The sequence below is a fragment of the Phymastichus coffea genome, unplaced genomic scaffold (genome assembly GCF_024137745.1).
Source record: "Phymastichus coffea isolate CEN01 unplaced genomic scaffold, Cenicafe_Pcof_1.1 PCOF00009, whole genome shotgun sequence".
In the NCBI taxonomy this organism is placed as follows: domain Eukaryota; kingdom Metazoa; phylum Arthropoda; class Insecta; order Hymenoptera; family Eulophidae; genus Phymastichus; species Phymastichus coffea.
Window position 1 is genome coordinate 1680186 of NW_026706820.1, and position 25493 is coordinate 1705678.

At 42.7% G+C, this 25493-nt stretch overlaps 1 protein-coding gene across 5 annotated transcripts in view; it reads left to right on the forward strand.

Annotated features, from left to right (window-relative positions):
* Positions 1-25493, forward strand: part of LOC131671062 (endophilin-A) — a 1254901-nt gene that overhangs the window by 885693 nt on the left and 343715 nt on the right. For all 5 annotated transcript variants that reach the window (XM_058947219.1, XM_058947193.1, XM_058947229.1 and 2 more), the window contains one exon: positions 13587-13684. In XM_058947219.1, the coding sequence (XP_058803202.1) occupies positions 13587-13684 (98 nt within the window). The remainder of the gene's footprint in view (positions 1-13586; positions 13685-25493) is intronic.

The window sequence follows — 25493 nt, forward strand, 5'->3', positions numbered from 1 at the left end:
GCGTGGACACCTTCCTGTCAAGACTGGAGGATCTACGCTCGGGCTCCGGGCTAACCGACGGCGAAATTTTGTGCTCGGTATCAGAGTTCCTCGAAGGTGTAGCGAGGACGTGGTACGAGCTCAATAAGTTTAAGTGGAGGAGTTACGCCGACTTCGTGGTTGGCGCTCGACGTTGGTTTGGGTCAAGTGAGTTGCAGCAACAAAGATTGCTGCAAAAGGCCCAAGCTCGGTACCAGGAGAAAGGAGAGTTGGTACGAGAATATGCCTGCGACCTCCTTTTCATGCTAGCCCAACTACGCCCGCCGTTACCAGAACAGCGACAATTAGATTTGCTATACGCAAATCTCCTGCGCGCCATCCGAATGCAGCTGAGGAGGAACGCGTTCTCTAACGTGGACGAATTTCACTCCCGGGCGACTGAAATCGAGACCGCTTTGCGGGACGACGAGCGCCCGAGGACCAGGCTGGAGCCTACGTCCACGTTATACCCCGAGCACATGGGGGTGTCAGCAAAGGCACCACCGCCCCGGGCATCACCCCGAACGGCGGCCATGTCCAACAAACCTTGGGGTAGGGAACAGCTGCAACCCGAGTCACCGGTCAAAACCCAGGCCAGGAAACCCGAGGACCGGTCCACAATCGCCGCAACGCAGGCGACAGACCGCATTGAAGATCTGTCGTCGCAGATTGCGACACTGCGACGCGAAATGGACCGGTACTTTAAAGAGAGGAAGGCTAACTCTCCCAAGCGGCCGAGGGGTCGGCCGCAAGAAAAGGGGAGGAATAAAACCCCCCCTGGATCTCCTGGCCAGCGACGAGAGGGTCAGCGGAGAAAAATAGATTTCTCCCAACCAATCAAGTGCTCGTCTTGCGGCAAGCTGGGCTTCACCAGGAGGTACTGCCCGGATTGCAACAAGGGAAACGGGCAGGGAAATGGAGGACGGAGGTCCCCTCCGCGTCCCCAGTAAAGGTGACCTCTCGTCGCGGGTCGCTTGAACGTGGCAGGGGCCCGTCAGCGACCTTAGGGTTCAGGAATGTCTCGCCAGGGATATCAGACCCCACGAGACCTGGCGGTGCGGTGGCGTTGGAAGCGACAGCGACCGAGCAGATGCCTGATCTGGGTAACCGGGCATTTTGTATCCTCGAAAGGTATGGAGGTCGAATTCAGGTGGTGGAGCAAGGGTATGAATGGGTCGGAGAGGAGACCGTCAGACCCAAAAGCTCCAGGAGATCACCTGACGCTCCAGAGGATACGCCGGCGACCCAGAAACCAGCGGGTGAGAGCACGTCGACGCGAGTAGTGGTGACCCAAGGCAAGAGGAGCCGTGAAAGCCTCTGGACCACGAAGGAGAAAGGGACGGAGAAAGCTCCCCGCAGGTATAATCCCGAGGATGAGACCAGATGGTGGCTTCAGGTGGACATAGGTGCCTACAAGTTGAGGGCACTCTACGATACCGGGGCCTCATCGACGGTAATGGGTCAACTCGGGCTTAGATTGGCATCGGACATGGGGCTGGGCCTGGATGTGACGCGTGCGGGAGAAGCAAAGCTCGCCGACGGTCGCCCATGTCCCATCTTGAGTCATGTGATTTTCCCCTTCACGGTAGGGGGAATCACGAAAGATGTAAGGGTCGCTATAACGCCACTGCTGTCTGATGACTGCTATGTGGGCGCGAATTTCGTGAGGGAATTCAGCGCCAACCTGAACCCTGACACGGACCAGCTGTACTTGGCGAAAGCCAAAGTGGCGGTACCGTTGGAAATGGCAAGCGTCACTGGCACGTCGTGCCTCACACCCGTAGGCCTGGTAGAAGCTACGGAAGTACAGCGTCAAGAAGTGGCTAGCCTCGTCGACGGATTAATTCCCGACGCAGGTGAGAGTTTAGGCTGTGCTGTGGGGGTCGAGCATGAGATAGACATCGGAGACGCTCGACCCTGTAAACAAAAGTACTATTCGGTCTCCGACAGGGTGCGAGACGAAATGCACGCGCTGGTCAAGGCCATGCTGGACAACGACGTCATTGAACCAGCAACCAGCGGGTGGTCAAGTCCAGTGGTAATGGTGAAGAAGGCAGATGGCAAATATCGGTTCTGCGTAAATTACCAGAAGGTAAACGCGGTAACCAAGCCGGACGCCTATCCATTGCCCTTCATGAGCGACATCCTGCGAAGGATCAGGGATGCTAAGTTTATCTCGACACTGGACTTGAGTAGCGCGTACCACCAGATTCCTCTTAAAAAGGAGTCGCGCCCCATTACGGCGTTCACAGTCCCCGGCCTGGGGCATTTTCAGTTCAAGAGAATGCCCTTCGGATTTTCCTACGCAGGCGCGACCTTCCAGAGGTTGATGGACAAAGTGATTGGCCCGGATTTAGATCCTTTCGCTTTTGCTTACCTCGACGACGTGATTATTATCTCGCCGTCCTTTGAGGAGCATAAGCGACACCTGGGATTGGTTTTACAACGAATTCTGGGTGCGGGCCTCAGTGTGAATAAGACCAAGAGCCACTTCTGTACATCGGAAGTCAAGTATTTAGGGGTCCTTGTGAACCGTGAAGGGGTAAGGCCAGATGCGGAGAAGGTCAAGCCTATTATGGAGTACCCAGCACCACGGACCATCAAGCAGGTGAAGCGATTTATGGGGATGATGTCGTGGTATCGTCGCTTTATACCCAACTTTGCCATGATCGCTGAGCCGATAAACAGCCTGACGAAGAAGAGCATCCCGTTTGCTTGGCAGCAGGAACAGGAGCAGGCTTTCGAAAGGTTACGAGACGCAATGGTCTCGGCACCAATCTTGCAGTCGCCAGATCCCAGCGCACAGTTCGTATTACAAACGGACGCGAGCGATAGTGGGATAGGCGCGGTATTGACGCAAGAAATCGATGGACAGGAGCGCGTAATTGAGTACGCTAGTCGCTCCCTAAACAGTGCGGAAAGGAACTATACAGTCTCCGAACGAGAGTGCCTGGCTGTAGTGTGGGCTATCGGGAAGTTCCGGCCTTATGTTGAGGGGCACCACTTCAAAGTCATCACCGATCATAGCTGGCTTAGGTGGCTCCACAGTATGAGGAATCCTACAGGAAGGCTAGTGCGTTGGGCGTTAGCACTGCAGGGACATGTCTTCGATATAGAGTATCGAAAGGGAGATCTCAACGTGGTGCCAGACGCTTTGTCTAGGGCCTATGTGGAGGGGGTGGTAGAAGTGGGTGCCATGACTCATCAGCCGGAAACTGCCGATGCCTGGTATCTACAGAAATACCGAGAAGTATGCCAGGATCCACACTCTCAGCCTACCTGGAAGGTAGTTGGAGGGAGATTGTACCACTACAATCCGACTGAGGAGAGCGAAGGGTCCATCGACAATGAGGAAGCCTGGAAGCTAGTGGTTCCTGCCGAGAAAAGACCTCAAGTGCTCGAAGAGGTACACGATGCGCCAGCAGCGGGACATCAGGGGAGAGAACGGACGTTCTCCCGGGCTAAGCACCTGTATTTCTGGCCAAAGATGTACGAGCAGGTCAGAGAGTACGTTAGGAGTTGCCCGGTTTGCCAACAGTGCAAGGCACGGTGGGTCTGAGCGACATTTAAATAAAAGAGAAAGCAGGTTCCAATTTTTTTGCATATTTCGGTAAAAATACTAATAATTAGAAGATCCCAGAAAAAATTAAAAAATATCCCTGAGCCCTTTTTGAAAAAATCGATTTTTAAAAATTTTTATCAAACAAAAAAAATAAAAAAATAATTTTGGTTGTGGTTGTTGGTATTAATAAATAAATCAATATTTTTTCGATATTTCCACAGATGCACATTTAATAATAAAAAATTCAACACCAGCATTTTGAAAATGAATTTTTTTTTATTTATTGACTGTTTTTACTAATTTTTATATCTCTATTCTCCCATACACAATCATATTAATGGAGAAACACATGTATATATAAATATCAGTGTTTATTAATAGTATACATACGATAAGGACATAGCAGTATTGTAATCATGTGTGTTTACAGCGCGCACCTGTATCTAAGGAAGTAGTAGCTAGAATAGCGTGCTCAAAAGTTTTCACAGTTGTCCCAGCTTGATTGACCGATCAACAATGAAATCTGCCAGTAATAGTGTTCTCGTGGTAAGAAATACAATAAGAATTTTGTTGTAGTTAACGTTTTGTGTTTCTTCAAAATAATTGAATTAGCAACATGAAGCGACGTGCACTAACGCACTCTAACACGACGTGCACTAACGCACTATAACAGGAGGAGATGCCAAGCCGACTTTAGGGTTGGGGACTGGGTGTGGAAGCGGAACCGTATCTTGTCTTCCGCAGCTCAGGGCGTTTCGGCGAAGTTGACGCTGAAGTATGCTGGTCCATATGTTATAGAGGAGGTATGTGGGACTAATACCTACCGCCTCGTTAACCAGCAGGAAGAGTTGCCTGAGCTGGTCCACGCTAAGGATCTCAAGCCCTATTTCGGCCCATTCTCGGACCACGACGACGAGGAACCGGAAGGCGGGGACTAAACACCGTTGGAAGAAGAGGAGGGCGCAGGCGACCCGCCAGCGAAGGTTGAGGATCCCAGCGGGGATCCGATATGCGAGCGCGTCGCGATTGCAGCCCCCGCGAACGAATGTGAGGAGTCCGTGGCGGCTCCAAAGACGCCGATCGAGGCGGCGGCTAAGCGAGGCCGCGGTAGGCCGCGCAAGAACCCTGCGAGCGAACCCCAAGCACCAGGCGGAGATGACCTGAATGGCAATGCGGCAAGGGGAAGAGGCAGGCCCCGTAGAACCACTCAGCACGTGCGGAAGGTGGTCCTGCCAGCTACCCTCACAAATGGGCCATATTCGCGAGGAAAGCGCAGGGGACCGGGACGTCCTCGTAAATTGTAGCGTCGAGCGTGACGCAGCGACGGTTAGGTTAAGGGCTGAACCTGAGATATCCCTTAACCCCCCTCTTCTCTTTTACAGATGGAGAGGAAGCTGGTGATCAGCGAAGAGGCCTTCGAGACAGCCACCCGGATGCTGCTCGACCTTAGGCTGGGTCCGGACGCCGATCGGCCGATCGGCGACGTTCGCAACTTTGTCCGGGCCCAGGTCGAGGTGGCTGCCCGAGAGGGCCGCTCTCGCCAGCGGGTGGACGACTTCCTCCGGGAAGGATTGAGGCCGTAAGCAAGAAAAGTGGAAACCCGGGAAGCGTCCACCCAGACCGACGGTCCGTCCGAAGAGGGCCGTTGGTCTTCCTCCACGACGGACCATGGGGTGCAGACCCCAGAGCCGAGCAAGCCAGCGATGGCTGACGGCTCAACTCAGTGCCCCAGGCCAAAGGAGGCCTGTGGCCAGGGGCAGTGGGTCTGCAACCACCCTCGAGTCCCCCAGCAGCACAGGCTCGAAAATTCCTGGAGGCACGTGCGACTGGGCCTCCAGGAGGTCGAGAACGCTTGGGAGTTCATCGGGGAACTCCAACGCCAGGTGCATGCGCACCTGGAGGAGTTCCTCGACTTCCGAGGAGCCCGAGAGATGCTGGGGGAGTGGGCTCCGGTGGTCCGGCGGCAGAGGGCCTATGGTGAGGCCCTGCTGTGCGTTGACCGGGGGCAGGAGTCCCCAGAGGCCGTGGGCCCGCCGACGGTGTTACCACCGACGGCACCAGCGAGTAGGGCCGCGGCCAAGACTCCGGCCAAGCCCCCGACACAGACTCAGGTCAAGAGAGTCTCGGGGGCCCCCGGTACCGGGCAGGAGTTCACGGTCCGCGTGGACGGGTCGGTTTCCGACCCTTTACCGCCGCCCCGGGAACCCCAGCCCAGCAGCCCCTTCCGCCGGCGGGCAACCAGGGCCAAGGATCTGTACCAGGCCCCAGCAGACAGCAGCGGAAGGGCTGCTACATTTGTGGCCATCCCGGGATTACCACCACGTCAAAGTGCCCAAACAAGGCGGAGCACTGGCGCTATCCACGTCACAAAGCGCCAGGAGGCTCCGGCAAGTGAGGAGGGAGTGTGGTGGCCCGGGCGGGGCGAATAAAGGTGTAATTTATAAGGATGGATTGTGTTAATTTCACCCCTTCCCAATCCTGTCAGTAGGGTCGCGAGTCGGTGAAATAGTTCGGTCCGGTAGTCCGAAGCTAGGAGGGGGCTGCAACGATTACCGAAAATCGTTCGACTCGCGTAGGTTAATAAGCAGCTGAGCGGAATAGCCGCGATCGGTTCGAGAGAGAGAGAGGGCGCGTAGGGGCAATGACCGGGAGGGGAGAGTTCGGTAGTCAGTATGACTGTGTCACTCAGTCCGGCTACATCAAGCTACCCCTTTTGAGCTGTCAACGCGTTTTTGTGGTTGTGCGAGAAAGGAAGTTTCCCCGAGCGAAAACTTGAGCGTGGTGTGCTGAGTGCGGCGAGAGCAGCAGCAAATCCGGCGAGAAGCACAACGACCAGCAGCGGAGCGCAACAGCAGCAGTCTTGCGAGCGCAGGAGCGTTTATCCCGCAGCTAGAGCGTCGGATACGGTTGGCCACCGTTATCCACAACAACTCCGTGGTAGGTGCACGACATCATATATTTATTGTAATTGGCGTGCGATCCCGCGCAGCGTGCGCGGCGAAGTTATAGAGCGTGTGAGCGTTTAGTCCGCGACGATCGCGAGTTTTTTTCTCTCTCTCTCCCCTCGTGTATATTGTCACCTGAATTAGCGTGCGTAAGTCTCTCGGCAAATCCCCCGTGTATTTGGTTAATTTGAATAAAGCGATCAATAGTTGTTCTTAACCGGGATATTGTTTTGTCTTTCCTTTGTCCGGAGTGTATGTTATTGTTGACATTCGATTCGAATAGGCCGGTAGCATAGCACGGATCGCGCGGATACCGATAGAAGCGAATTGCAAACCGAGTTTCCAGCAGCGGCCATAGGAGCGCTGCTAAGCAAGAGCGACAGCGCCGCCAAGTGGTGAATTGGGGAACCCAACTCGGATTGGCGAGGGAACTCTGCGCAGGCGCACTCCCGGACAAGGTAGGTTAACGTGCTTACGGCACGTAGCTAACAAGGCGTCGTTTGACCGAAATAATACAATTAATAGGTCACAGGTTAAACGGCCGCCTGTTACAATATTCAATAAATATTACAACACTGTAAAAATCAACACCAGCTGTGTATATAAGTATTTGGAATAATATAGATTTACAAGTTATTATTTAACCTCATTTACATTTGTATTGGTTATCAACTATGTAACCTCCATTGAAAATATTGAATGTTTTTATTTGAGAAACTGTATATCTGGTAAGTATATTTATTATAACGCACATTTTAGTTAAGATGGCTTATTCAACTGCAATTGAAATCAAGTTCATTTGTAGATATTATTGAATAGTCTTTGCATTCTTATTGGTTGTTACTATAAGCCAGACTAAACTGTTTTTCAAGTAAATTTAAATAAATAATAGAGCATATCTACGTATATTTGGCAATGCATACTGTTCGATTTTAGTAAACTACATTATTTAATATCTTCATGAAAGCATAAAAAAAGAATACACATATACATATATTCAAATTTCTGATACACTGTGTTCAATTGTCATGTTTGTTTCATATGAACATTAGAAATGTTTGAAATTCTTTTGATGTTAGGGGTTTTTATTTAATTTTATAGTAATTACAGCTAATATATAAGTCATTAATTTTCAATGTATTTTTAAACAGTTAAGCTAATATCATGTCTCTTTTAATTATAATATTATATAGTATATAGTATAGTATTATTCATCTTTTCAGGTTCCACAGCTGCAAATTGTGAATTGCAAAAACAACATATTTTGTTTTTGAAGAGTACATTTCTTTCTAAGTGAAGAAAAACATCATTTTTTGGATTGTAGATACTAAAAATTATATTTTATTCCGTTGCATAGTTTTTTATGGTTCATATCTTTATTCCGAAATACTAAAATTAATTAAATTATTGTATTTTTCATTATTATATCTATTTTTTTTAGGTTCTACATTTACACAAAGTATACATTATTAGATCAAGTTTTCGTGAAATTTAAGTATTATAGTACCCGGCATTAATATACTTTTTAATGTACGTATGTAATGTAATTGGTTATAACTTGAAAAATGTTATAGTTTTTTATTTACATAGTAATTATTTTGTATACGTATAAATATATTTTATTTTAACTTAACCAAACTAAACCAAGCATTATACCAAATTCCAAAACCTAACCAAGCCAAATATTATATCAAATAAAAAAAATTAAAATAACATAAAAGCCAAAACGACATTGATATTATTTTACATTGATATTATTTTACATTACTATATTTTACATTGTTCCTTTTCTCTTTGAGATTCCTTTTTTTTTCTTCGCAAACCTTATTTTGCTGTGCAATGTTCTCTTCAGTCATAAGCTACATCACCGATAATCAAGTCCGAGGAGGGTGCATAACAATTGCAGTTTAACTGCTATTACTTATCAACCTTATTTTCATTGTCTAATATTACATTATTTTTTATTTGTTTATTTGTTGTTCGAATAATTATTTTTCACGCATAACTTTTAAAATATGGGTCGACGGAAACGCACAGATGAAGAAGCAGAGATAGCTCAACGACAAAGGCGAATAAAAAAACAGAAGGTCAACGTCGTAGGCGACAAATTAATCGCCAACGTATTACTGATGGTAATCGATTTTCAGAAGTAAATGTAGTTGAACAAGATTACATAGGATTAATGAACATATTATGCCAACTTTGTCAAGCAAAGCACTTCAAAGATGAAAAAGTTTCCAATAAAGGATTATCTTTTAATGACTGTTGTGGTCATGGATCAGTAATATTAGATCCATTTCCCGATTTTCCATCTGAACTTATTAATTTATTCAGTGGAGAACATGAAAAATCATCGATTTTCTTTGATCGTATACGTAATTATAATAATTCTTTATCTTTCGCTTCATTCAATGCTAATTTAGTCAATTTTCAAACCCGTAGATCAGGTCCATACTGTTTCAAAATTCATGGACAAATATATTATCAAATGAATACAGCTCTTTATCCAAGTGACTTTATCCGAAATCGCTAAATTTTGACCAAAAGAACCGTCGCATGAGCATCGCTCAAGAACTGTTGAATGACGTCAACGATGACCCAGATTTACTCAAAAGGGTCATAACTGGTGACGAATCATGGGTATATGGTTATGATATCGAAACCAAAGTCCAATCGTCCCAATGGAAGAGCCCAGATGAGCCAAGACCGAAAAAAGCACGCCAAGTTCGATCAAATGTCAAAGTTTTGCTCACTGTTTTCTTCGATTACCAAGGCGTGGTGCATCAGGAGTTCTTACCACATGGACGTACGGTCAATAAACAGTATTATCTTGAAGTTATGCGCCGTTTGCGAGAAGCAATACGAATAAAACGCCCAGAATTGTGGAAAAACAATTCATGGCTTTTGCATCATGATAATGCCCTTGCTCTCTTATCTTTGCTTGTGAGAGATTTTTTGGCCAAAAACAACACTACAATCATGCCTAAGCCACCATATTCACCGGATTTGGCCCCATGCGACTTTTTCTTGTTCCCAAAACTAAAGAGACCTATGAAAGGACGGAGATTTGCAACGATTGAAGAGATAAAGACTGCATCGCTGGAAGAGCTCAAGGCTATACCGAAAAGTGCTTATGAGAAGTGCTTTGAGTATTGGAAAAACCGTTGGCATAAGTGTATTGTATCTGAGGGGGATTACTTTGAAGGGGACAACATAAATATTGATAAATAAATAAATAGTTTTTCTTAAAAATATAAAGTCACCTTACTTTTTGAACACACCTTGTATATATAAAAGTACAATACATCATATTTCCATAGATTTATCCAGAGCTCATGTTTAAGTTAATTTTAAAGTACGATATTCGTTGTAACACACGTTACATCGTAAACATAAAAATAAGTTATATTATGTTATGTAGGTATATATGTATTCTGATCGATAATATCTATCGTGCATATCGACTACCGTCAGTAACATTATTTGCGGCTCCACCGGAAGATGGCACCCGTTTCGATAGTTACACGATGAGTATTTTGGGCACTTTCTAACGCCGACGACTTATACATTGTGCTTCCACTCCTGTATATAGTCTCCATGGTGCACTCACTCGTGCTTCAGCTTCAGTAGCAGCAAGAGTGACTTCAATATATAAGTGCCTTAGATTGTACCCTTTGTTAATAAAATAAGAGAGTATTATTATTAGAGAGTGAAACCTATCTGTGTCTATTTATTCTCAACTACCATCCAACAGGTTATGGACACCAGGACACGCTTCCATGGCGCAAAGAAAAGTAAAAGGTATTTATTGAAAAAGTGAAATTTTGAACGTCTGCCAATAAGGAGTGCACCGCATTCCCGGTTCGATGATCGTTCGTGCAAGAGACTGAAGCTTAGACTGACGTGAGAAAGAAAAAAAATTAGAGAAACAGAGTAAGTTTTAGAGACGATGGTAAACAAATTAATGTCGAAATAGCGAAACAGAAAAGTGCGATTTTTTTATCACGAAATTAAAATGATGGCATGCGAATTCGAGTAAGAAAGAGTGGAAAATAGAATCACGGCATTAGAGAAGGGCATAAACGTGAGTGATTCGGGAAAGATCTAGAGTAGTTGCAGTGCAAAGCCATTTTATAGAGTTGGTATCATTAGAGTCAGTCAAATAAAGTTCAACGCCCGGCTAGAAACACGTGTTAACAAGATTTCTGTCGACAAACACTTAGTGCGCATACGCCAACAGTAAAGACTATTAAAAATAGAGAGTGAGTGCGAGTCAGACAGCGAGTGATACTACGGTGCGTTCACAACGAGAGTTACGGCACACTACACAAAGTTCGTGCGTTGAGTGAACTTACGAAAATTGAGAGATGTTTACAATAGAAAATGTGACACCCTACATAAAATAGATACAGTTTGAGTGATTGATTCGAATCAAAGTGGAAACTCTGTATGAGACCCCATGCGCGTTTGTGTATGCTCTCACTGCAGTGAATATACTCGTATATCTACATGACTAGAGAATAACTTAAAAGAAATATTCTATATATATAATAACACTGACTTTTATATATATATATATATATATATATATATATATATATATATATATATATATATATATATATATATATATATATATGTGTGTGTGTTTGAACAATTTAGTTATTTCAGCACTTTTAGTGATTGATTGTAAGCCCTTTAGAGATAATTAGAGTACATATAACATAATCGAGTTAATAATTTAGAACATATATATAAAACCTTAATGAAAAATTTAAAAAAATTAGTACCATCTCCTATAAAGTCGAGGTTGTTGCGCTATGTATGGTTAACGCTTTATATGATTTTGACATTCAGTTCGATGATTAACTTGTTATTGCAAACATAAGCTATCGCCCATCCCGAGTAATTTACACTACGTATGGTCATCGGAAAAGGAGGGAACACGGGAGCAGTACTGATTGATCTGAAGATTATTTGTCGGTTTTCGACTGTATTTTTCGTGGCAGAATTTCGAATTCTCTCTCTCTCTCTCTCTCTCTCTCTCTCTCTCTCTCTCTCTCTCTCTCCCGTATGATTGTTAATCATTGTAAAATCCTATTCGCGTGCATTAGTCTTTCGGCCCATCAAAGGCTGTAATTTTCTAGTCATAAACGCTATTAATTTTATTCGCCGCATTACGTCATTTCGTTTCCTATTAGTTTAACGGATCTATTACGGATTAAATTTTAAACCGATTTCATCTAGGGGATTAGTCGGATTAAGCATTAGGTCACTCACACCTAAGATAAATGGAGTGTCACAAGTCAGATGACCTAAGGTGAGTTCAACTCTGTTAGAAAGAAGACACTGAAACGAAAGTATCAAACGTAAAGACGAATACACGTATACTCATACGTGTTTAACGGAGCGGCGGCTAGCTCTGCATCGTGGGAGTTTGCTCGTCAATAAATCCCTATTGTACTAGTTAATCTACCCCGTTACAAACTATGTCATATGTAAAAAATGAAATTAATTTTTTTTGCCAACTTTGATGCGATATAATTTAAAGGGGATTGATGGGAGGTAAAATCTGTCTTTATCATTTGAAAGCTTGTCCCAAATGTTACAAAACCCATGTCCGAAAAATTTTTTTTCATACATTTTTTTAGAGCTATATCGTATTTTATTTAAAAGCACATGTTATGAGTCTAAACGTTTTATCTCGGACAATAATCTGTTTACAAAAAAACTCTAAATAAAAGTTGTTGCATTTTGTCAACAAAAATCATTTATAAACATAAAACGATAAAAAAAAATTTTTTTTTTATTTCTTTTGGTTTGGAATTTTTACATTTTTGAAAAAAGAAACATTGAAAACTCAACTATTACGGTAAAGAAATAATGAGACCTATAAAAATGAGTTTCTAATTATAAATATTTCTATTTATTTGTATACTTCTTCATTACAAATTTTCAAGTAACAATTGTTTATAAAATAAATTTTTAATTAATAACGTTATAGAATTATAAATAATTTTTACATTTTAAATTAAGTCGCTGTGTAATATAAAAAATTTCAAACCCATAATATGAAGAAAAGAGAGGTATTTTTTATCGTTTTATAAGTTTATAATAGTTTTTTTTACCAAAATGAAACAACTTTTTTCTTTAGAGTTTTTTTGTAAAGAATATATTTTCCGAGGTGTAATAGTTTGATTTGTAACATGTGTTTTTTAATAAAATACGATATAACTCTAAAACATCGTATGAAAAAAAATTTTCTGGATATAGGTTTTGTAGCATTTGGGACAAGCTTTTAAATGGTAAAGCCAGATTTTACCTCCCATTAATATACTTCCCTTTAAATTATATCGCATCAAAAAAATCAATTTTATTTTGACATCTGACGTCATAGTTTTGGAAAAAAATTAATAAACAGACATTTAGTTTACGCCGCTTGATAGATACTAGAAAATTCTACGAAATAAGTACCCACAGTTTTTTACTACTACCCTCAGTCGAGATATAAAACTTTAAAGTGTGAGGTTTTTAGTCAACAGGGCGGCAAATGTCATTGAACAGTACTGTATTAGGGCTTTTTGTTGCGATCTTGTCAATTTAATTACGCTGTCTGAAAGAATCGTATAAATAGATAGTTTTTCTAAGTACCAATAAAAACTACCGGTGTAATTTAGTGATTCCCGCTATGTCTGTTGCCTCCGTTCTTTCTTTCAATCACACGCGACATCTCGGCGAGGATATGACGTATTGTCAAATCTTTCCTTCGAGTTGTCTAGTCTGTTTTAATAGACGTTCAGAAACGTTGTTAAATTAAACAATCAATAATTTGCATAGATGCTTGTATATATTTCGTAATATATAAGTGAATTTAACAGTTTTGTTAAAATCATAACTTACAGTAAAAATATTGATAAATGAGTTGATACTTATTCATATATTTCTTGAAGAATTATGAGCTTAAAAATTTTGATTATATTACGATTGAGCTAAAATGTTATTCAAAGATATTTTTGAAATTATATGATTATATATTATTTAATTAACATATACTTTTACAGAAAAGAAGAAGCAGCTAGTCGACCAAAATTGGAATTTGTTCCTAAAACACTCGCTGATCTACATGTAGACGTTGTATTACCTCTAGATACAATCAATGGTAAGTATTTGTATAAAATATGAATGTTTATCATTTAGTCACGCGCATAAAATTATTACGATTGTATTAAATAATATAATTTCAATGTTTATTTTTGTCAGTTCATCTCTCACTATTTATTAAGCGGAGCTCCGTAGAAAAAGGAAGTTTTCATAGAGAGAATATTATTTATGATTATAAAGTTTGTACTTCTGAATAAAATAGAGGAAAAGACATTTCTACTTTTGTACATCATAAAGCAATAGGTATGAGAGTTATGGAAACTAATTATCAGAATGTTATACCCATTACATTTAGTAGGTAAACCAGAGGGGCCTCAACTCAAAGGGGTATCAGCTCACTGAGTTGAAATGTGTGCATGTTCACCTCACCTCCCCCCTCACCCTGATCGGCCCGTGCGCTGTCGACTCCCCCCCCCCCTCTTACTAAGTTATACCGGTGCGTTCTACGCACTCCCCCATCCCCTACTGAGTTGATCTGATGTGGCGTGCGTTCTTCCCCCTCTCCCAGCCTACTGATTTAATTCCTATGCGCGCGTCACCTCCCCCCTCCTCCTACTAAGTTATACCGGTGCGTTCTACGCACTCCCCCCCGTACTGAGTTGATCTGATGTGGCTTGATTTGATGTGGCGTGCGTTCTCTGCAGCACTTCCCCCTCTCCCACTGATTTGATTCCTATGCACTACGCGCGCGTTCTGTGTTACGCGTTTTGATTTTTTTATTTTGTGTGTGTGTGTGCGTGTGTGTGTGTACGCGTGTGTGCGCGTGTGTTAAAAATTTTTAGATTTATCTGAAAAAAAAACGGACGGATCGGGGGATCGAACGCGCGTCCTCCGGATCCGCAGGCCGATGCTCTACCGCTAGAGCTACAGCCACTGTTACTACGGGCAATACCGTATTGTGTATACTATACTAGCTACACACGATTGATATGTGGGGGGCGGCGGCGGCGGCGCCGGCGGCTGCTGCTGCTGCTGCTGGGGAGGGCCCAAGCGCTAATACATACAAATGATAATAAATTTTAATAAATATACAAATTATAATAAATATTATACAAAAATATTTATTATAATTGGTATTGTGACGGTAAACGTCAAATTAGCGCTAATAATATAACCTAATTGCTGCCTGCGGGGGCAGCACCTACCGGGGAGACGAAAAACGTAACGAAGGAATTCGGCACGCGAGCAGACGGAACGCGCGCGATTGAAATTGAAGCAGTGAAGCTCTAACCATCATCACGCTCGCAAGTAAGTGAAGCGTTGTCCATCAAGGAGTTTGCCCGCGTAGGGAAGATCGACCATTACTACCCGAGTGACCGGAGCCGAATTTGATTCGAAAAGCAGCCAGACGAGAGAGCCAGAGATTGTCGCAGCCGAGGAGCCGTGCAACTCACGAAAGCGAAGGCCTGGACCAGCAGGAAAAATCACCGAGTGCAGCGATAACACTTGTGTGTGCGTGAGGTTTCGCCATCGAGGGCGAAACCGCGAGTTTATAAGTTCGCGACTCGCGACGCAACTAAACAATAGACTGTTTCTCGAGTGCGACTTACTAGTGTCATCGTCGGGCGCCCGCAAAACAAAGGTAAGCTGGCCAGCTTAATTTCGCGATCACGGTTGCATGTTTAACAGTTAATTTCTCGTGTTCGAAGCGTGCATGCAATAGCTCTGCTAACAAAGAGCAGCGAGCGTCCCGGCACTGTGTGTCCACGATGAACGAGCGCCGATGTCAACATGAACACGCGGGCCGACCTTATGTAGCATTTGATAGAGAATAAAAGATTCCGTTCGTGACATTAACAAGTGCTTTCGACTCGCTTATTCCATATTGCTTCCACTCACTTTTACAGATTACTAGATCTATTGGTTGACTGACGCCCGTTTCCCCATGCTCTCCGGATTACGTATTGAGCATAGATGATTACATTCGCCCTCTAATGAATCCGCGCGAATAAAAGTAATTAAACGGTTTCTACCCCGTTACAGTATATAACGAATAATAATTTTTTTATGTTTGATGTGCGCGCGTGTGTGTGTGTGTGTGTCTGATCGGTGAAATAAAAAAGACATATTATTATTAATAATTATTTATTATATAAAAAAATACAAGAAAATATTAAAAAATGTACAAAAAAATACAAAAAAATATAAAAAATGTACAAAAATTTATAAAAAAAACGACGCTGAGTTATCGTCACCATCATCGTCGTCGTCGTCGTCTTCGTCGTCGTCGTCGTCGTGATCAGCGGAAAATAACTTGGCAACTTTATAGCGCGGGGCACCGTCGACCGTTTCGTCCATGACGCACAGGCGCTTTTTCCCCGTGATGTGGAGATCCTGCATGAGCGCCGTTACAGGCGATCTCGCGGGCCTATTCAATGGACCTGGCGACGGCGATCGAGAAGGCTGGCGCACAGCGGGAGAACCTTCGGGACTACACGACCTCGATGAAAATAATCTGCGCACCACGTGTTTGACCTGCCCATTTCGATCGACGTGCCGCCTGCTGCCGCGCTGCGGTGGTGATTCCACCCACTGCGGTTGCCGACTGCAGCGACCAGCGGCGCAGTATACGCACTCCCAGCCCTCGTATACTGGCATGTTGTTGTTGTTGTTGTTGTTGTCGTCAACCTGCAACAAAAAAATGAAAAAAACTTTGAACAAACTACCGCCGATTGGAAAAAAAGAAAAGAGAAAAAAATCATACCTGTTCTCGTTAGCGGCAGGGCGTCTCTTGTATCTCTGGTGAAACTAAGTTCACCAAGAGCGGCTGTTGTGGCGTTATGATGTCGATGATCACAGGTGCTGCTCGAGGCGTCACCAGGTCGACGTGTGTCACGTGTCGTGATGATGGTGGTGGTGATGGTCGACGCGCGACAATCATCTCGCAGACCATCTCCAAGTCGTCGTCGTCATCGTCATCAGACCTGCAAAAAAAAGATTCTTTAATTGAAAAAAAAATCAATTCATATATCTATCTATATATAACAATATTCAACGTACACATTCACCGTTGGAAGTAATCGCAAGCTTGGAGACGGTGGTAGTAATTCAAGTGGCGACCGATGCCTGCTGTAATAGGAAACACATGTATAATAAAACTATGAGAGTAACAGCGATAACAACTACGACGACGAAAATCAGACATCGTAAAAAAAAGAACGCGATCCAAAAACAAAACAAGAAATTCTAACTACGTGAGAGAAAGGGACATTAAATTTGAAATTGGAAATACTCTCTCTCTCATATACACACGTACATACATATTATATAACGAATAATACAATATTATTCAATGAAAAAAAAGAACAGAACCTCTTTTTTTAATGTAAAGAACATATATGCTCTTATTATTGTAAAAAATTTATGTATAACTAATACCATTATATTGATAAATTAATAAAATTTAAATATAATTGTGTTATTAGTATAATGGTATTAATTATATATAAAATTTTATAATAATAAGAACATATCTATTTACATTTTAATGATTTTGTTCTTTATATTATAAAAAATAGAATGAAAGAGAGAGAGAGTAAAAGAGAATGAAAAAAATAGGCACTTACAATAATAATATCGTAGGTGGAGGTGTCAGCGGCATCCGTATTGTTGCCGCTTCGTGGATGTCGTCGCCGTTTCTCCTCGGCGAAGGTGTTCGCGGCTGCTCGACGACTTCGTCCACCGCTGCTTCATGTGCTGGTAAATTATTCACTCCAAAGACTTCGTCATCTTCGTAAAGATCGACGTCCTCACCAAGTGCTTCTATGGCTTGAATTATTGCCTCTTGCCACGACACATCGTCCGGCGAAAACAATTGTTCCAACAATTCATCACTCACTGCACTATCGTTTTCACGCTGCATTTTTCTTCACTGAACTTAACTTCACGACAAAAAAAATCACAATGACGTATCGTTGCAAGGCGTTCGAATTTTATTCATTTTTGAAACACTTGCCGCGTTTCGGTCATTGGTTGAAGATTTGGGAGTAGGGACGCGAGACTACGCGATAGCACTGATTTTGTCGCGCGCATAAGACGATCATAATCAGTGGTGGGAGTAGCTAAAGAAAATGTGATTAGTGCGGAGAAAAGACGCCAATGTGTATTAATATAGGATCGCGATAGCGCGTACGCTCTTTTTTTCTCACGCAACGGACGAAGAGTAGATGGTGGCAAGTCATTGGTAGTGACAAGTTGCAGCGAATGAACGATCGGCCCTTTTCTGGGCCACTTTTTTTTCAAGTTGACGAAGCTGTACAATCCCGACAGTTAATCGATATCATGATCAGATCAGATAAATTTAAAACAGCACTTTTCAGTGCTAAATTTTCAATAAAAAACTTATATTATTTTTCTATAAATCAGCACTTTTCAGTGCTATTCAAACGTATGGTTAAATATAAAATAGACTAACTATTTGTTTAATAAAAAACTTATATAATTTTTTAATAAATCAGCACTTTTAAGTGCTATTCAAACGTATGTGCAAATATATCGTAGCCGTAAAGGTAAGTACTAAAACAATAACAATTTGAAATTACGAATAAATTTAACCTTGTGTTTTTCTTTATTCTTACCCCCTCCATTTTCAGCGAAACGAGCAGGAAGTATAAGGTAAGTATTTTTTTTAATTAGTTAAAAAATTAGTTTTTAATTATTTTTTTAATTAGTTAAAAGTATTTTTTTAATTAGTTAATCAATATAATACTTAAAATATACAAAATTAAAAATAGTTCCTTTAATTCAGTGTACAAAATAATATTAAAAAAATGATAAGTTTTTTCCTAAATCATAAAGTAATATACAGTTAGTATGCACTATCTTTAGAAAGAGCGACAATGACTCAGACGGTAGAGCACTGTCGTATAAATGCAAAGGAGGCTAGGTTCGATTCTCCTGTATGTCTATTACCGAAAGATTATTACGAGAAAAAAATTCGATAAATAATGTTACTAATTTTTTCTTATAGAGTATTAGATGTAAACAATTAATTATTTATATGTAAATTGTCAACAATTAAATTTAACAGAAAGGACAGGTAATTTCTTCTTAATTAAAAATAATTGAAATATCGTTATTAAAAACAACAACAACAAATGTCTCTAAAAAAATCAGTGCGTATATGCGACAGTTTTAAATGACGTCACTCGCATAGGCCGTTGAGTCAATTCCCCACAAGTCGTATGCTTTACATACGCATACACGCACGCACGCGCGCGCACGTGTATGTAAAACTCATAAAAATTAAATAAATTTTTTTTTATGGAATGTATGGTATGTATGGAATGAATGGAATGTATGGCATGTATGGAATTTTTTTAATGAAGGATGGAGGGGGGAAATCTCAATCGTCCGTTTATAACGAGTGTCACTCGTTAAAGGTGAAACCTAAGCGCCTCTATCGCGTGGGGTGACGTAAAAGCCGTGAAAATAAACCAGAGAAGGAGAAGCGCCCGCGAGACGAACGAGCGAAAAAGTAGGAGAGAGGAGAGAGATTAGGGCGCCGATCAGCCCGTGTTAGGCGCGCGTAGCACGGGACAGTAGGAATAAGGGAAAGGGAAAAGAGAGCGATTAGGCCGCCGGCCGACGTGCGCGACAAAGGAGCGAGGAATGCGTACGATTAGTCAAGTCCAGACCTGCGGGCAAGAAAAACGAGAGTGACGAGCGAGTGCACTGGAAATCGAAGGAACGTTTCGACCGATAATACAGTAAGGCCCGGTGGTTCCAGACTCGCCAAGAATCGCGCCTCAGAGAAAGGTTATTCACTGCCCATTATTGTCAGTTGCCTAGAGCGATCTGAGGCGGTAGTCGAAGATCGCGGGCAACTGCGAGCTCGGGTAGGGAAAACCCCGACTGAGAGGTTTCCCGCGAGGAAATGCGAGAAATCAACTCGACCTGTGGACACCGGCGAGCACACCTTGTCAGCAGTGACTTTTTCCCGCAGTGTAAGTCTCCGACTTTAAATGTAAATGCGCGCGACCGGAAAGCGAAGCTAGATAGTGCGCGTCTTTCTCTCTCCCATCGCGAGCGCGATATGCCCTGCGAAATCTCTCGGCCACGGCGTTACCTTTGTATGACCTAACGCGGCAAAGGAGAATAAATTTGTAAATCTTGCGACAACTGGCTGAGACTTTTCCTTTCGAACTCCCTTTGGTTTTCCTCTCCTATCGCCCATAGCAGAACCTGCCCGACCTTGAGTCACTGGGCAACCCGAAATCGCCGCACGAGTCCACCACGTGTGGGCTTTCTCGGGCTCTGGGGCGAGAGGTCAGAAGATCGAGCTGATCCGAACGAGCTGATCGAGGTAGCGGTCAGCCTCGCAACAGAAGGAATATCCTTTCTCTAACGGGTAAGATTTCTATTCGCGTCCCGAAAGAAATACCCCGTTTCACGTTATAAAAATGAGCTGCATCTCGTCAGCAGTCGCATTCGCATCCAGAGTGAACTAGTGTAAAGTGTGAAAGAGAAAAGGTTATACGAACATTCTACAATGAGCTCCAACGACATTGGCTATAGGTAATTATTTGTTTTATTGTTTATAGAACATACTTTATATATTTTTTTAATATTTTTTTATTTGTGCAGATTTGAGCAAGCGAGGCTGGATAGCTTCACGTCTCAATGGACATGCGCACACGTACGACCAGCAGATCTTGCTGCGGCCGGCTTTTATTATACGGGGCAGATCGATCAAGTGCGTTGTTTTGAATGTGGTATGGAACTCTGTCGTTGGGAAGAAGGTGACGACCCTATGACGGAACATAAGCGCTGGGATGGTGGCTGCCTTTTCATTCGTAATAGAAGTTGCGGCAATGTGCCGATCGGATCGAGCCCCGTACCGGTACTTCCTCCTCCTCGAAGAAAAAGTAAAGATGTTTGTGGACCGTATAAGCTCGAGTATCGGGCAGCAACAGCGTGCGCAACAACTAGCCCACCTTCGAGTACAGACGAGCCTGCGTTATCGTTATCGATTGAGAGTCTTGTTACAAAGCTTTTTTCCGATTTACATTTGACGGAGAAATGTGCTTCGAAAACCATAGCAAATGCAACTGTTGGTATGGTATCTGTTTGCGAAGAATTTTTACGCGGTTATAAGAAGAGTATCGATAAACAAAATGAAAAAATGAATTTTGCGTCAACTTGAAATTACCAGATGTAAGATATGTTTGGATGCTAGGGTCGCTGTACTTTTTTTACCTTGTGGACATATCACTGTATGCATGGAATGTGCATCAAGAATTGACGATTGTCCAATATGTCGTCAAACTATTACCAAACGCGTTCGTGCTTATTTTGCGTAAATTTGTTCTTGTTTGGTTTTAATAAAGTTCCTATTATTTTAAAAAAATGTTTGTGTACTTTTTTTCTCTTTTAATCTAATATTTTTTTGTATTTTAATGTTAAATTTTTTTTGTTTCTTATATATAATAATAATAGACATTTCTAAAATTTATATATTATAAGTGAGTAAAAAACAAGGATTGATCAATACGTTAATTTTTTAAATTTATTTTCAAACTTAGATATAAAAAAATCAAATTACATATCACGACTTTTGCGAGCGAGCATCCATCTACTGATAGCCAGCGCGTTTTTAAAGGCACACGGTGGATTTGATAGATACGCGTTGTGGTTACTGCATACGGAAATGCTATCGTTTGAAAGATTGTTGAGTGATGGACAACCCAAATCTTCAACGTTAACCACAGTCGTTCTGTAAAAAAAATCATTAGATATCATTTTTTATCTTTAAGATGATACGCGACGAAAAGACACTTACTGTGCATTGGTCAACAAATTTCTCAACCATTTTGTTTTTTTAAGACCTTTGACAAAAATAGTTGCTCCAAAAAGTGTTTTTTTCATTATTTTTCCAAGATCGTCGTACGGTAAATCTCCAGATTCCCACGGAATACCATGAACATTTCTCGCTAAGCACCGGTTTTCACACTGATTTTTTTTTAATAATCACTCCCATGGGTAAGGTGGTTTAAACAGAAGCACCGATGGAGTTGGATCTTCTTCCAGAGGACAAACAGCAATCTCCTTGAATACGAATTCGTTTAAGGTAGTTTTGAAGCCCTGTACGTCTACAACAAAATCCATCGTAGTAACTGAGGAATCGACGTCGACGACTGCGTCAATACAGACGAATGAATGTCTTTTTATACTGAGCTTGCACTTGTTGATGACCCACTATAATTTTTCGATCAATCACAATCATTCACCCCCCTCTATACTTTTTCCAACCAATCCGCATTGACGAGTAATGAATATAACGCAATGGATTGGTCAAATCTGCTCAGTTGAGTAACTAGCATCATGGCTGAGTATTTCAAGAACACAGCTTTGTTGCTCTTGCGCGCACATCGCCTGGTGAATGCAGGTTATGCTAGTGACGAAGACATCGAAAGATGGTTGACACTGGGTTCATTGGCTTTGCGCAAAGCCGATGAGCTTTCTCGTTCGCCTAGCTTGATCGTGTCTGGCAGACAGAAGCTGCAGGCAGCTATGTACATGATTAGAAGCGTTTTACATCTGCTAAACAAATACAAGAGTAGGCTGTTGGCACAGCCCCCCATTGCCATCTCATCGATTGCCGAACCTGTGGTGAGCAAGCATAGCGAACAATCCATATACGAACCTCTCGTTATTTTGGATGTAGTTGGTGAAGGTCTCGAACCGGCTAGTACTACTACTACTTCTACTACTACTACCACTACACCGGCTGTTGTTAATCCAGCTCAAGACTCAACAGTTCACTGGAACGACATCAATAGTGCGTTCAAAGGCAGAATAAAGACTGTTGTGATAACCAATCTGAAACATCTGGATTTAAATGAGTTTTTGAGGCATGCCAAACCATTATTCCATGCTCAAATTAAGGAGACCTTGAAGAAACATAGTTCTTTAAAAGTTAATGCCGTACTGGATGCCGAGTATGCAGTCGAAAAGCATAATTGCGATGAAAAGCTCGATGTGAAGCATTTCAATACGAAGATGGCGCCGATATACCTAACCACAGACACAGACGAGTGGTTCGTCGAAAACGTTTTACAACCAATCAGTAAGAGCACGGAAGAATTTCAAGAGCAAGACTCGGGCTGGTCTCTTCGCGTTATATTAAACTTAACCGTAAATATCAGCAAGTACAATCCTATGAGAGCTGGTTCTTACGTTGAATTGCCCAAGCCTATTAAAAGAAAGAGAGCCTGTGTGAACGTGCGGAATAACGACAAAGAATGCTTCAAATGGGCCATCCTTTCGGCGTTACATCCAGTCGCAAGGAATGCATGCCGTGTCACTGCCTATACTGCTCATCAAGATAAATATAATTTCAAAGATCTATCATTTCCGGTACACCCGAAAGAAGTCGTGAAATTTGAAAAACAAAACAACGTTTCAGTGAACGTGTACTTTTTAAATTTGAATAATGGGTCCTACGATGTGTTACCGCAACATTTGACCGATGAGAAAAAAGACAGGCACGTGAATCTTCTTCTAGTGGAAAATTATTATATCGATGTGAACGAAAAGCAGCAGCAGCAGCAACAGCAGCAACAGCAGCAGCAAATGGAACGTTCCGGTATACCATACAAAGTACACTACGTTTAGATAAAAGACTTATCTCGATTGATGTATCGACAGTTGTCATTTCGCAAATGTAAGTCGTACATATGCGATCGTTGCTTGCACTATTTTCTAACTGAAGAGAGATTGAAAACGCACGAGATCGACTGTAAAAATGTGAATATTTGTAAAATTGTGCTTCCCAGTGTCAAGGATAAATATTTACAATTTGAAAACTTTAAAAATGAGTGCGCGGTACCGTTCGTCGTGTACGCCGATTTTGAGAGTCTCTTGGAAGCGGTGTCCAACGACGAGCGGATCTATCAATGTCACAAACCGTACAGCGTTGGCTTTTTCGTCAAGTGTAGCTACGATGACTCTCTTTCGCGTTATCGAAGCTACAGACAGAAAACCGTCGATGACGTTGGTCCGGCCAAGTGGTTCGCAGCCTATGGAAAATTTAACGTTCCAAGAGGCATTTAGCTTTCTTCGTGCTACGCTATGTCATATATGTAATAGGCCTTTTGTCGAGAATGAAAAAAAAAGACAGAAAAGTTCGCGATCATTGTTACTTTACGGGAAAGTATCGTGGAGCTGCTCACAGCACGTGTAACATTGCTTATCAAGAATCGCGAACTATATCCGTTTTTTTTCACAATCTCAGCGGATACGATGCGTATCTATTTATCCGGGAAATCGCGAACGAATTTCCCGGTCAAGTGAGCCTCATTCCTCAAACCAAGGAAAAATACATATCTTTTACGAAGAAGGTACCGATATAAAGCTGCGTTTCGTCGATTCGTTTCGATTTATGGCGTCTTCGCTCGACAAACTATCGTCGTACTTGGAAAAACACGATATTCTAGAGCGACATTTTCAGCAAGATGACGGATACACACTGCCGCAGATTGCCCTACTCAAGAGAAAAGGTGTATTTCCGTATGACTATGGGTCGTCGTTTACAAAACTCGAGGAGACGACGACGCTTCCACGAAAGCAAGATTTTTACAGCAGTCTGTACGATTCGGATATCAGCGACGAGGAGTACAGTCACGCGGAGAATGTTTGGAGAACGTTCGACATCGCCCATCTCGGCAATTATTCGGATTTGTATCTCAAGACGGACGTTCTCTTGTTGGCCGAAGTTTTTGAAAATTTCAGAGCCAAGTGTCGAACGGCGTATCGTTTGGATCCGGCCCACTACTATACGACGTCCGGTTTGAGTTGGGACGCCATGTTGAAGTATACGGGTGTAAGGTTGGAGCTCTTGACGGATATCGACATGCTCATGTTTGTCGAGCGCAGCATTCGCGGTGGAGTTAGCCAGTGTTGTAATAGGTACGCTGCCGCGATCAATCCATACATGGACGACGACGACGACGACGACGACGACAACTACGATCCACAGAAAGATGACAAATATTTGATGTATTTTGACGTCAATAACCTTTACGGTTGGAGTATGACCGAGCCACTTCCACTCGGTGATTTCGAATGGTGCGACATTGACGCCGCCGCCAACTTTTCCTTCGATATTCCCGATGACTCAGCCTTCGGTTACATACTCGAGGTGGATTTGGAGTATCCAGAAGAAATTCACGATGCGCACAGAGATATGCCATTTTGTCCGGAGCACAAAGCCGCTCCAGGATCCAAACAGAAAAAGCTCATGACGACTCTCCATAATAAGGAGCATTACGTAATCCACTACAGAGCTCTAAAACAAGCAATAGGGCATGGCTTGCACCTCGCGAAGATACATCGGGTTTTAAAGTTTAAACAGAGTCCATGGCTCAAGACGTAGATCGATTTGAATAGCGAGTTGCGTAAGCGAGCGGCCAACGAATTCGAAAAAATGTTGTACAAACTGTTTAACAATGCGGTGTACGGCAAGATCATGGAAAACGAGAAGAAACGCATCGACGTGAAGTTGGTGAACAAGTGGGAGGGGCGATACGGTGCCGAGGCTCTGATAGCTCGACCAAATTTCCACAGTAGCGACATTTTCGACGACGAACTGGTGGCGATTCAACTGTTGCGTACGGAAATCACCGTGAGAAAACCCATTTACATAGGTCTCGCTGTTCTCGACTTGTCCAAGACGCTCGTGTATCGATTCCACTACGATTACATGCGCGGTGCCGCCATTGGCGAGGATCGTTGCAAGCTTCTGTACACCGACACGGACAGTCTCGTGTACGAGATCACCAATGTAGACATGTACGAGGTCATGCGTC